This window comes from Coffea arabica, chromosome 2e, assembly GCF_036785885.1.
Source record: "Coffea arabica cultivar ET-39 chromosome 2e, Coffea Arabica ET-39 HiFi, whole genome shotgun sequence".
Lineage (NCBI taxonomy): Eukaryota > Viridiplantae > Streptophyta > Magnoliopsida > Gentianales > Rubiaceae > Coffea > Coffea arabica.
In genome coordinates, this window is record NC_092313.1 from 384,226 (window position 1) to 396,767 (window position 12,542).

Sequence of the window (12,542 nt, forward strand, 5' to 3'; positions counted from 1 at the left end):
AGCCCCTCTCTCTCTCTCTCTCTTTCTTTCTTTCTTCCTTTTTTTTTTTTTGGAAAAAGCTCTCTATCTCTCTCGAAACTGCCTGATGCATGGCGGAATGTACATTAGTAATGGTGGGTGAATTTGATTTTGATCAACACGTGACGGCAAAAGCTGTATTTATTGAGTATTGATGACATATAAATTTATAATAATAATAATGTAGGCTGTCCCTCGTCCATGAAATCGAAATGAAAGGTACAGTTTAATTCCTTTGTCCTTCTTGCGTCAGATGGCCCTCTTTTAACGCAAGCGGCCCCTCCCCCCCGGCCCCTGAAAAAAAAAAAAAACAGAATTTAAGGAATGAAATTTGTCTTCTTGGCTCATATTGACCCGGTTGGTCAAATGAGTTTTTTCAAGGTAATTATCAAAAATTTTACTGTACTTTATTATAGAAGTTGTAAATTTTTTTTTAAATATGTAATTTTTTAAATATTTTGAAATATATAATTTAAAATTTTTGAAAATTTTTTTAAAATTATTGCAACTAAAATTGTTAAAAAATTTATAGAAGATAAACTTAATAAAAAATTTATTTGTCAAACATGCCCATTATTATGTCTGCATGGGAGGTTCTTACCAGGTTTACCTTTTTTTTAAAAAAGAAAAAAATTAATAAATAGCATCGCCGACAACTTAGCCACTGCTATCCATGGGGTAGGTCAATTATGCTCAAGAGTTGCCGACTTTTGGAGGTTAATTTGGGATTAGGTTTAATTATTTCAACAAAAGTCATTTACTGGAGTTGAAAAAAGACAAACAATTGAGAATTTTGGGGTATTGGGTGTTAGTACACACTTAGCAGCAGGTGCTCTACAGTCCTAGTTTACAAACAAACGACTCTCTGTTTGGATTGTAAGTTATTTGGGATTATTTGGGATATTTTTACTGTAGCACTTTTTGTGATGTGATGTATGTGAGATAAAAAGATATTGGGAAGATAAAAAGGTGTATTGGAAATTGTAAAGATGATGTAAGCAAATAAAATTGGGAAAATATGAAGCAATCCAAACAAACCAGGGGTTCTGGGGAGGGGGGGTTTGAATTGGGTAGTTAAGTCCCTGAGTTGCCTTCAAGAGTTACCGACTTTTGGAGGTTAATCTGGGATTAGGTTTAATTATTTTAACAAAAGTCATTTACTGGAGTTGAAAAAAAAAACTTATTCAATAGCTTCTACTCTTAAATATCTTACATCAACTCCGAAGTCCTACTGCCTCTGATTGTTTGCTTCAGTAGATGGCTTCTTTTGTTGTTGTTGTTGTTGTTGGATCGGTTCTGGGGAGGGGGGGTTTGAATTGGGTAGTTAAGTCCCTGAGTTGCCTTCAAGAGTTACCGACTTTTGGAGGTTAATCTGGGATTAGGTTTAATTATTTTAACAAAAGTCATTTACTGGAGTTGAAAAAAAAAACTTATTCAATAGCTTCTACTCTTAAATATCTTACATCAACTCCGAAGTCCTACTGCCTCTGATTGTTTGCTTCAGTAGATGGCTTCTTTTGTTGTTGTTGTTGTTGCGGGTCTGTTTGGATTGTAAGTTATTTGGGATTATTTGGGATATTTTTACTGTAACACTTTTTGTGATGTGATGTATGTGAGATAAAAAGATATTGGGAAGATAAAAAGGTGTATTGGAAATTGTAAAGATGATGTAAGCAAATAAAATTGGGGAAATATGAAGCAATCTAAACAAACCTAAGATTGTTTAGTACTACTTCACTACTGGTCCTGGTATCGCGCACGCGTACTTTCTTCCACAAGCTGCAGCTGTAACTGTAAGAGCAAGGAGGAAGAATTCCTACCATGGGCCTCTCCCTCTCGTAGACACCAAATTTTTGTCAAATTTTATGTTTTCTTGAATATTTTCTATTTGATAAGTCATTTATTTTTCTCCATTTTTTAAGTATATTTTGTCTCATTTGTGTAGATTTATCTTAAAAAAAGAAAAGAAAAGAAAAATCAAAAAATCAAAAAATCAAAAACCAAAAATCAAAAATAAAAAAAATCAAATCATTACTAAACTAACACATTTTCATCATTTTCCCCACAAAATACACTTAACCCATTCCTACACTCAACTTTCTTGACATTTCTTGTCATTTGGTAAAAATCATCATTTTGAACCAAACACACACACAATCTCCACTTTGACTCCCATATACCAAGCTCTCGGTTATTTCTTTAGGGAGGGACAGACAAGCCACGAAAAAAAGAAAAAATTTTCCCTCCCTCTCTCGGCTAGCTCTTAACAGACAAGAACAAAAACCAAACACTCGAAGCCAATACATCTCTCGGACTTTCCTTTGCTCCCAACAGACAAAGCCACAAAAGAAGCAAGGGAACAAGCAATTAGACCACTGAGGTGTAGGACTTTCACCTTAAAGCTCAACCAATTGACTGCAATACTCTAGAGGTGATTTTTTCTTATTTATTTTTCAGTTTTGTTTTTCGCATTAAAGTCCTATTTCGTTGCTCATTTTTTTTCCCTTTTTGCTGTTTTGCACTGCTGTTGTTGTATTGTTAAAGATTTGGGAAATGGCTTGAGTTAGATTAAGAAAAGAAAAATATCTTTGTGCATGCATGTCAAGTGTTTGAAAAAATGTTTAAATGGGAAACCGAATTAAAGTACCCATTATTGTGCATTTTGTTTGTTAAAATAGATGATTATGGTTAGTGCAAGGCCTGAAAACGTGAGGTTGCTCAAGTATTTTGAGAGTTTGAACATTAGAGGCATGTAAATATATGTTTTTTTATTTTGGGCTGTTTTGTTTTTGATTCGTGGTTTGTGTTGTTTTTCTTGTTAAAGTAAGAACATAGTTGCATTGTAGTAATCACAAGTAGTGTTTTGGTATAAAATTTACAATTTTTGGGTGAGTTTTGAGTGGTATTGGGAGAGTAAAACCGCGGCTGTTCTTTGGCCATTTGACCACTTATGGGTCATCTTTTGTAAAAACTAAATCCGGAAATGGAATCTACGCGAAAAATGGAGTGCGGAGATGTATTTTGAGAAATTTTGGTGACCGGAGACGTCGCCGGCGGCGGCGGTCCGGTGGTGGTGGCGCCACCGGCAGCTGCCATGGCCACCAACTGAAGTAAGCTTCAGACGGTCAGGGAAGAAAAAGAAACTGATGGGAAGTGGAGGAAGAAGAAAGAAAAGAAAAGAAGAAAAAAGGGGATTGTGGATTGGGCTAATTTTTTATTTTTTTGGTGGGCTTGTTTCTTTTGTTAGGTTGGGTTGGAGGGTCAGAGCCCATGTTTTTTTGGTCAGGCTTGAGTGATAAAATGACGGGTTGGCCTGTTAGTTTCCTTTGGGTTTCGGCTGGGCTTAGGTAGTATTCGGCCCAAAGAGATAAAGAAAGGCCCGATGGCCTTTTCCTTGCCCAAATCAAAAATAAAAAATTTGCACTTTAGCCCTGCTCTTTGGAGTAATTTTACTGTGGCCCATAACATTTTAGATTTCTTTCACATAGGTCCTTAAATTAATTGTACTTTGGTCCTTGAATTTTATCTTTCATTTAATTTTGACATCTGAAATTTGGAAAAATATAACTTTTATCTCCAAAAGTTTTTCGATTTTTGCAATTCATTCCCTAGTGAATTTTGACTCTTTTTATTATGATTGTTTCTTTTCTTTAATAGCTAATTATGTTACTTTTGAGTATGTTTAACTTGTAATTTTTAGATATTCTTAAATTTATTTACGTTTGACATATTAAGGTGAATTTTCATTATTATTATTAATTTTTCAATTAAATTGGTGCCATGATTCTTTTGTTCATTTTGAGTATAAATAGGGCAATTTGACTCCATTTAGTCACCACTTCAAAAGAGAGGTACCCCATTATTATTAGAGTGAATGATCCAAATGGTCACTAAATTATTAAAAATGGTACCCTCTGGTCGCCAAACTTTTTTTGTGGCCAAAAAGGTCACTAAACTCGCAAAAACACTCCAGCGAAGTCATGTTACCGAATTTCAACGGTTTCTCATCCGGTTACAAGGTCCTTGAGTTGTATGAATATTCTAATGGGGGCAAAAATGTCCAACAGTTTATTGGGACAAGTGAACCCATAGAAGCTCACGTCAAAATCAAAATCATTACCAATTCCCCTAAAACTTTACAGTTCTAAGTTCTAACAGCCCCATCTCCGGCTCCTTTCCCCTCAGCTCCTTGCTACTGCTGTTGCTCCTAAATCAAAACCTTCTTATTCTTCTCAATTGTCGTCGCCACTTCTGGAGGCATATATTTCTCATCATGCTTAGCCAAAACCTCAGTGGCCTTAAAATAACATTTCCCACTCATAATAAACCATTCCATCTTGTGATTGCTACTACTACTATTTGGCTCCTAATAAACCATTCTACCACAACCAAATGCATTTTCCGGAACAAATCCAGCAACGAACCCTCGTACTTCACCAAAATATCCATCATTAAGTCTGTGATCATGAACTCCATCTCCAACGACGAGGGAATCTGCGTCAAACTACCCTCCAGAACGAGCCCGCCAAGACAGAACTTGGATTTTGAAGGGTTTTGGGAATATTTCACAAGGGCATCGGCTGGGGTGACGTAGAAGACGAGCTGGTCTTGAAATTGGTTGAGAACGATGACTATAAACCTCGCGATACAGCTAAAAGTCAGGGCATAAGTCCATAGCCGGTGGGTTTGGAGTTATCTGGCTCGGGCTCCGATGTCGGATCGGTTTGGACAAACAGGTCGAGCAGCCCTGGTGGAGAAGAAGCAGAGGTTTGGGAACAGGTTGTGGTGGCTGGGGAGATAGAGGGAGAATATTGGGCGAGATTCCGAGAAAGTGGTGGTGCTGAAAGAGTTGTGATAATTGTGGTGATGGAGGAAGGTGGTGGTGGTTGTGGTAGCGGCTAGTCAGAGTCGGTAGAGGAGACGGAAGGCTACTCGAGAGTGCATTTGGAAACAATCTATGGCTTCACCTGTTCCAATAACCTTTCGGACATTTTTACCCCTTGACTATATTCTTCAAATCCACGTTGCCCATGCCACCAGATGAGAAACCGCTGAAATTCAGTAAAATGACTCCGCTAGAGCCTTTTTGCGAGTTTAGTGACCTTTTCAGCCACAAAAAAAGTTTGGTGACCAGAGCATGCCATTTTTAATAGTTTAGTGACGTTTTTGGTCATTCACTCTTATTATTATTTCAATGTCAATTACGTGCTCTTATGTGCTTCTACGTGTTCCTATGTGTTTATATATTTTTATATGCTTTGTTTATTTGATTTGAATGTTCATTTAAATTTTCTTATGTTTGTTTAGTTAATTTTATAATTATTTGAGAGGCACTTAAATACCTCAAAAATGTAATAGATAGGATAATTAGATTTGTTTTATTTTATTTTCCCTTTTAAATTGTAGTTAGGCGCTCCCCGATGTAATAGATAGGTTGTGTGCTTATGTGGCTTATGTGTTACATGTCTTACCCGCTTTCCTTAGGATTTTTGCATCTAGATATTATGCTTATGTGTTACGTGCTACGTGCTCTTATGTGTTTATTTATTTTAATTTATGTCTAGTTGTCTTATTATGTATTAAAGATGCATGACGTCACCACACTAGTCCAACGCTAGTTGTGGCTTTTCCCTCCGCTTACTTGCTAGTCCAACACTAGTAAGGATTTTTAGAAATGGGCTAATCCAACCCTAGACCCTTAGATCGTTCGTGCGTTAGATTCATTTTTGTGTGATATTTATTACATTTTCACGCATATTTTCATTTTTAGGATCTTTTCCCATTTGCATGATATTTCCTATTATATTATCCTCTATCCTCTATATGTGTTAATCATGTCATTTAGAATTGCATTTCATTTAGGACATTGTATAATAAGTTAGCTCATTTGCTTGTGCATGTTAGGGGAATTATTTTTCAAACATAGGAAATGGGAGATTATAATTTTTAGTTTAAATATTTCATTAATCCCTGTATAAGAAAATTATGCCACGAGTTTTTGCCTTTCGTACCCTTTATGTTGCATTCCTTTTTTCTTTGATCACTTATATCTATATATATAATTTAATTTCTTTTCTTTTAATTTTATCATTTGCATATTCGTGACACTTTCAAGAAATTATTTTGGCTTTCGTAATTAATGCGATTGGTTCAATTAAACTCTTGAATGAACATTTTGCTCCTTTCGATATTTTTTATTTGCATCCATGTAGGAAACATCCAAACATGATAAAATTAAAGGTTAGATTAGGAAAATTTTAACTAAACCTCGCAACTAGCTTAGACTAGATTGAAATGGTGTCTTAGATTTGAGTTAATCGAACCTTTGTTTTCCCTTTGTTTTCCCTTTTTTCAACCGTGACTTCCGAATTCATTTTCTCTTGTTTTTTCAAAGACCTGGAATTGTCAAAAGGGGTTTTATTTTATTTTATTTTTGTCAAAAATCTTTTTTGGGTGACTTGGTACACCCAAACTCAATACCAAGTGGCGACTCTCCTTTTCCTTGAAAACCCTTTTTAGACTAAATATTTGGACACAAATTGTCGCATTCTTTAAAGTCCCATTTTAGGTCCTTTTCATTTATTTTAAAATAAAATCACATATTTTGTAAATACCTATTTTTATACTTATTTTTTCATTGCGAAAAATGGGGCGCGACACCTCTTCCCATGAATGATTCAAGACAATTAGGCAGGCTATTTCTAAACTCACAAAGAAATAAGTACTAAGATCATCGAAAAACTCTATTTTTTTTAAGTTGAATATTATCATACGCGATAACTCGTAGCAATCATCAAGCACAAGGCCAAGGCCAATGGGGTCAAATCCGCACACAAAAAGGCTGTCATTGAGAGTTTCGGTACTTGTGATTTGTGAACTGGTAGTTTAGACTCCTCGTTTGAATTTTTCTATTTTTTAAATACAATAACACACAGTAATACACAAATAAAAACAACTTCAAAAAAACTTTAAAAAAAGTTTCATATACACTACTACAGTAAAATTTTTTAAAATCACACCAAAAAACAACTAATCCAAACGAATTATCCTGCCTGCACACAATAAGGGCATGTCTCGTTCATCAACTCGCTATATTTCTTTTTTTTTTTTTTGGTCCTATGTAGATGTTGCCATCCATATGCGTAAAACTTATTTACGCATACTAATTGGTAGTATAATATTTTTTGCAGGAGAGAGAAACCTCGCTGTACTTATTTAACACCTAAACCTACCATTTTGAGCTTCGCCGTACTTGTTTACACCTAAACCTACCCTTTAAAAAGTTAACTGTGGAGTAGCGGGTATATCCTGATATTATTATGTACTGTCTATCTTTTGGTCTACTACCCTTTGTCGTGCCATCAGCCAGAGAATTGCTAAGGCAGCTAGTGGGTTTAAATCAAGAGAAAAAATTTTGCTCTTCTTGAGTCACTAATAGTGGTAGTAAATTGTTTTACACAGCATGCCTTTCAGCTGTCTGCTTCAAATGATACACGCACCAAATCGATTCCACAACAAATCGTCAGGCAGGGAGCGAGGGGGGGAAGAGGGTCGGATAAATCTTTTTCCTTTACAAAAAAATAGGAGTATATAACTAAAAGTGACAGAAAAAATCCCCGTCTTTTATTGGAGTCCATACGCCAATAATGCTCCAACACCGCCTATGCCGGCTATAAGCCCAAGGATAACACCAATAGGCAGCCCTCCGCCGACCGCTTTTCCGGTAGTCACGTCATACCTCGCAAACCTCTTCTTCGGCGCTCTGCATTGTGGGCATGCATAATCATCCGGCTGCAACCAACCAACAGAACACACCCAGTTACATTACCATGGCAAATTTTAAAAAAATGGTGTAATGGTAAATACACTACTCTCAATTTTAAAAATGAAGAAACTAGTGACGAAAGCTCGCCTGCTCGTCGAAAGGTTTCGTTAAGGTGTATATGTACCCGCAGTCGAGACATATATGAGTTGCTCGATCCTGGAAGATTAGAAATATCAGTCAGGCGGGGTTGCTGGGGATGAAACTCACGGAGGAGGCATAGCATACCAATTAACCAATTTATATATTCAGCCTTGCCTTCTGAGCGTCGGTTAACTTCCGTCCAAATCGAGGTGGTGCTGGCCGCTTCTGCAGTCTTTTGACGTCCACATCAGCTCCTCTGCATCCCCAAAAAAAAAAAAAAAAAAAAAGATTTGACAAAATGAATAACAAAATATTTTCCTGAATGTATACGTTTCTTTGCAGCCAACTGGGATGATCAGACATCTCACAAAAACTACACCTACTGAGGAAGATGACGCTGCGTCCACAATCTGAAGATGGGAAGGTGCTACCAATACCATCAAGCAAGCAACGGAGTACTTCTGAATTATATTTGATGTTTGTCAAGGCCCAAAGGGTTCAGATATTAGGAAGGCACTTTTCCCTATCATTGCATTTCACACAATGATCATACATACAGGCTAAAAGTGGAACATCTCCCAAGGAGACCAGAAAATGAAACGGGTCATATAATACTCTGCCGTCAGCAATTCTTCGGAAGAATCTGTACCACTACCAAATTAAGCTATATATGGCCCAAAATATCTTGTAAATTCCAGAGTCAGAGTGGGGTTAAAATCCAAACCCAAATTTTGCATGCAAAATTAATGAGCAAAGCAAAAGAAGAGCTTGCCTGCTGATTACAAAGTAGACGGAATCTTGCTTCGCCTGAAGAGCGGTTTTGGTAAATCCAAGCTTATCAGCAGGCCAAAGTTCATCCCCAAAGAAGCTGCTTGTGTAGAGGACCTGGTCGCCAACCTTGAGCCCTGCTCTTGCAGCGTTGCCCCCACCTTCTACTCCCTGATACCAACCAACTTGAAGTTAGCAGTAGACAATTGGCATCAAACGAAAATTCTATCGGCCAGTTTTTGACAAGGACGTAAGAGGGGAGGGGAGGGGAGCGAGGACTGACCGCGATGACCACACCACCACCCGACTTTTGACCCAAGGTTAGGCCCAGCGGTTTGTCTACTTCAACCTCGATGGTCCTTGAAGCCCCAGCAGTTCTTGCTGTAATCTCAAGACCTCTTCTTTCTTTTCTGCCGGTACTAGCAGTACTGATCTCAGCCATGAAAGAAGTTGAAACTCCCCATTTGGCCTCTTGAAGCGAAAGCCCTTGGATGCTGGATTTCTGCCAGCACCAACACCAGAAATTTATCAGTAATACTGACAGCAATTATGTACAAAGAAGTTGAAGCAGAATTAGGGTATACTTTTAACCATATATACCTGGGAGTGGGGAGTTAGCAGCTTTGCATTTGCAGATGGAATTGAGGAGTTGGATTTGAAGGAGAGGTTTCTTGCATAAGCAGCTGAGCAAGAAGAGGAAGCACCCGTTACGACAGAGGATGACATATCGGAGGGATGCTGGGCTTTGATCTATAGGCAGCGGTCACCGGCGATGAATCAGGACTTAGAAGAAGGGCTGGGCTGGGAGAAATTTTGTAGTGCCCGTGTCCTTTAGCAACATTATCCATCGGTCTTGGTTGGCTGGGAATTTTGTGGACGATAACACTCGTCCAAAGTCCGAATTTGGACGACGTGCCTCTCCTAGGAAGGACATGGACATTTTATGCTGTATTTGGATTGCAATTTTTTAAAGAAAAATTATTATATTTTTTTAATTATTTTTTTATTTTACATATATTAAATTATTACAGTAATTTTTTTATATAAAATTCAAAACAATGCAATCCAAATAAAGCTTAAATTTCTAATACTTATTAACTAATCATAATCATTATTAATAAATGAAGACACATATGATGCATACATTGCATTGCCCAGAGCCCACCATCATTGCTCAAAATAATTAAAACTAACAGACCAAGAGAGCCACTGCCTACAAATCGAGGAGAAAAAAAAAACGGACACCGTATAAAAAGAAACAAATTTGTGATGATTTTGTGTATATGAAATAAAAAAGATAATTAGAAAAATATGCTTCACAGAAATTATAAAATTTTTTCTATGGAAAATTGTTTGGGTATAAAGAAGTCGCGTCTTGGTTATCCAAAGGATCACCTTCCTGTGTGGCATGCAAAAAAGGCGCACAATGATTCTTTGACAGTAGCCAGTTATTTGAAATTTATCAATATATAGAAGGATGACAATTGCCCCAAAAAAAGGGATAGGACAAAGTCTCAATTTGATCGTCTAAAATAATAAAATAGTTCCAACTTTGTTGTTCAAACCTACTTGATTAATAACTTAATAACTATAGGAAAAAAGCAGACTTTAAAAGATAAAAATTATAAAAAGATTTTTTAATCATTCTACTGAAACATTTCTTACTTTAGTGATTTCAATCAGATAAGTGTCTTCATTTTTTGACATAAATTAGTGTACTTTTTTTTTTTTTGAATTATAGTTCCATGAACCCTCTAAATTGCTTTATATCTGTATGTAATCTGATTGGTAATTCCATTTTACCCTCCCATCTTTCTTTACACCCTTCTCACCTCTACATGCCAGGTACAGAATTCGAATTTTAAATCTAGCAGTGAAAAAAACTTTAAAGATTTCCCCTGACCACTGAGACGACTCCCATTGGTTTATTTGTAATGTTTTTAAGAAAGTGAACTTGAAAGGTCAAGTTGTAAAAATTTTCTGATTTGGGAGGTGTAAAATTGAGAATTTTTGGTACTCGGGGGGAGCAAAAAAAAAAAGTTTTTCGAGATTGAGAAAACAAACGGAGATGTCTTGCTACTCTAGGCAATCTAGTCGAGGCTTTTACAATGTAAGGGACCAAATTGAGATTTTAAACAAATTTGATGGACCAAAATGGAATTAAATTCTATCTTAAATCATTGTATTAATCCATTCGTTCATAGAAGACGTCACTCCCTGCTTGATTGCTGCTCGATGACAATGGCTGTGCCCCAAATCCAAACTTCACCGCTTAAGCACGAACTTTAGTAGTGTTATTAAACCAGAAAAAAAAAAAAGAGCCAATTACGTATTAAGCGTGTTTCATGCAGGCGATCCGTTGGTCAGGACCCAGGTCCGTCATGCTCGCCCCGTGGACCAGGCTCAGGTTTGGGGGCCGGGGATTAGGGCAGGAAGGGAAGGAAAAAAAAAAAAAAAAAATGGAGGCGATTTCGACTCCCACAATCCCCGCCTGGAATCCTCTTATACTTGTATTGGTCCTTCGGAGAATCTCGTCTCGTTCATGTACCGTTCATTTTCGATACCACCTTGCGGCACGCGATGCGCTAGGCTACCCTTTTCTATCGCAAATTTAATGAACAGTTATCCATCTAACCGGATAGAGAACGAGCACCCTTGCTTGGCACCGATGAAGAGTCACTAGTCGCTCCTATAGTTTTTTTTTTTTTTTTTTTTTTTAATGGTTAAGCTCTATCACTTAAGAGCAGAAAGAATTTTAAAAGCACTATCCTGACCACTAAACCAGCATTAGTAGTTAAACTAATATAATGGAGTACTTGTGTTAAACTAATATAGTGGAGTACTTGGTACTTACTACGTTGGAATAAAATGATAGTTTAAGGATAATACCCCACTTCTCAAGTCAAATTTTTGATGATATTTCATTGAAGTTGAGAAAGGTAAAAATTAGCCTATTATTCTAAAATTCTTGTGGCATTAAAAAATTCGAACTTTAGCAAATATCACCATCCCATCAGAATACACCATTGCGTAATAATCCACTAATAACTTTTTGCATCACTAATTAATAATGATTAGACTCCACGGGTAGTCCGACCGGTTTCATAACCTGAGCAGGTTTGGTGATCGACCTCCGTGTGCTATTTCGCATGTGTATTCTTGGGGCAAGACTGTATACATCTTTAGATGATTAGTCTGGTCGAAATGTTTGAATACTCCTAAGTGAAAATGGGGAAAAAAAATTTTGCCGACACTTCAAACCTCCAATATATACATTTACAATAACTGAATTTTTTTTTTAAAAAAAAAAACCCATGGCTTCAATAATAAGACAATTTTCTTATCAATAAACAAAAGAAGGATAGGACAAAGTTTAGTGTGCTCGAGCTCTCCATCCAGGCCTCAAAACTGCTTCAAACAATTTAAGGATCCAGGGTACACCTAATAAAGTAGGTATACACTTGTAACTAGCAGACCGCTATGGTGGTGATTTAGTTGCTTCAATTCTCTCTTTATCTTCCTTTCAAACAGAGTTAGAAGTAATCAGTTCAAAAATATTGTACTTTATCTTCTTCCAAACGTGATATTTGGAATTACAAGCCAATTACATAGGGCCTGTTTGGAATCTGAGTTTTTTAAGAGTTTGTCTAAAACTTTACTGTAGTGGACTGTAGAAGTTTTTGAAAAAATTTTGTAGAAGTTTTTGTAAGGTGAAAAACTTTTTTGTAGAAGTTTTTGTAAAGAGAAAAACTTTTTTTTCCTTCTCTTTTTTTTCTTTCTTTTTCTCTTTCTCTTTCTTTTTCTTTTTCTTTTTCTTTTCTTTCCTCTCTTCTTCTTCTTCTTCTTCCTT

At 36.6% G+C, this 12,542-nt stretch overlaps 1 protein-coding gene and 1 pseudogene across 1 annotated transcript; both read right to left on the reverse strand.

The window, feature by feature from the left end:
- Positions 1-4,225: 4,225 nt before the first annotated feature.
- LOC140037156 (cytochrome c-type biogenesis protein CcmE homolog, mitochondrial-like) lies at positions 4,226-5,162 on the reverse strand (annotated as a pseudogene).
- Positions 5,163-7,411: 2,249 nt separating this feature from the next.
- Positions 7,412-9,606, reverse strand: LOC113729818 (uncharacterized). Its single transcript, XM_027254072.2, has 6 exons — positions 9,293-9,606; positions 8,976-9,194; positions 8,697-8,863; positions 8,099-8,180; positions 7,931-7,999; positions 7,412-7,809 (listed from the first exon to the last, which is right to left on the reverse strand). The coding sequence occupies exons 1-6, from the start codon at positions 9,416-9,418 to the stop codon at positions 7,642-7,644; spliced, it is 831 nt and encodes a 276-aa protein (XP_027109873.1). The 5' UTR covers positions 9,419-9,606; the 3' UTR covers positions 7,412-7,641.
- Between the last annotated feature and the right edge of the window lie 2,936 nt (positions 9,607-12,542).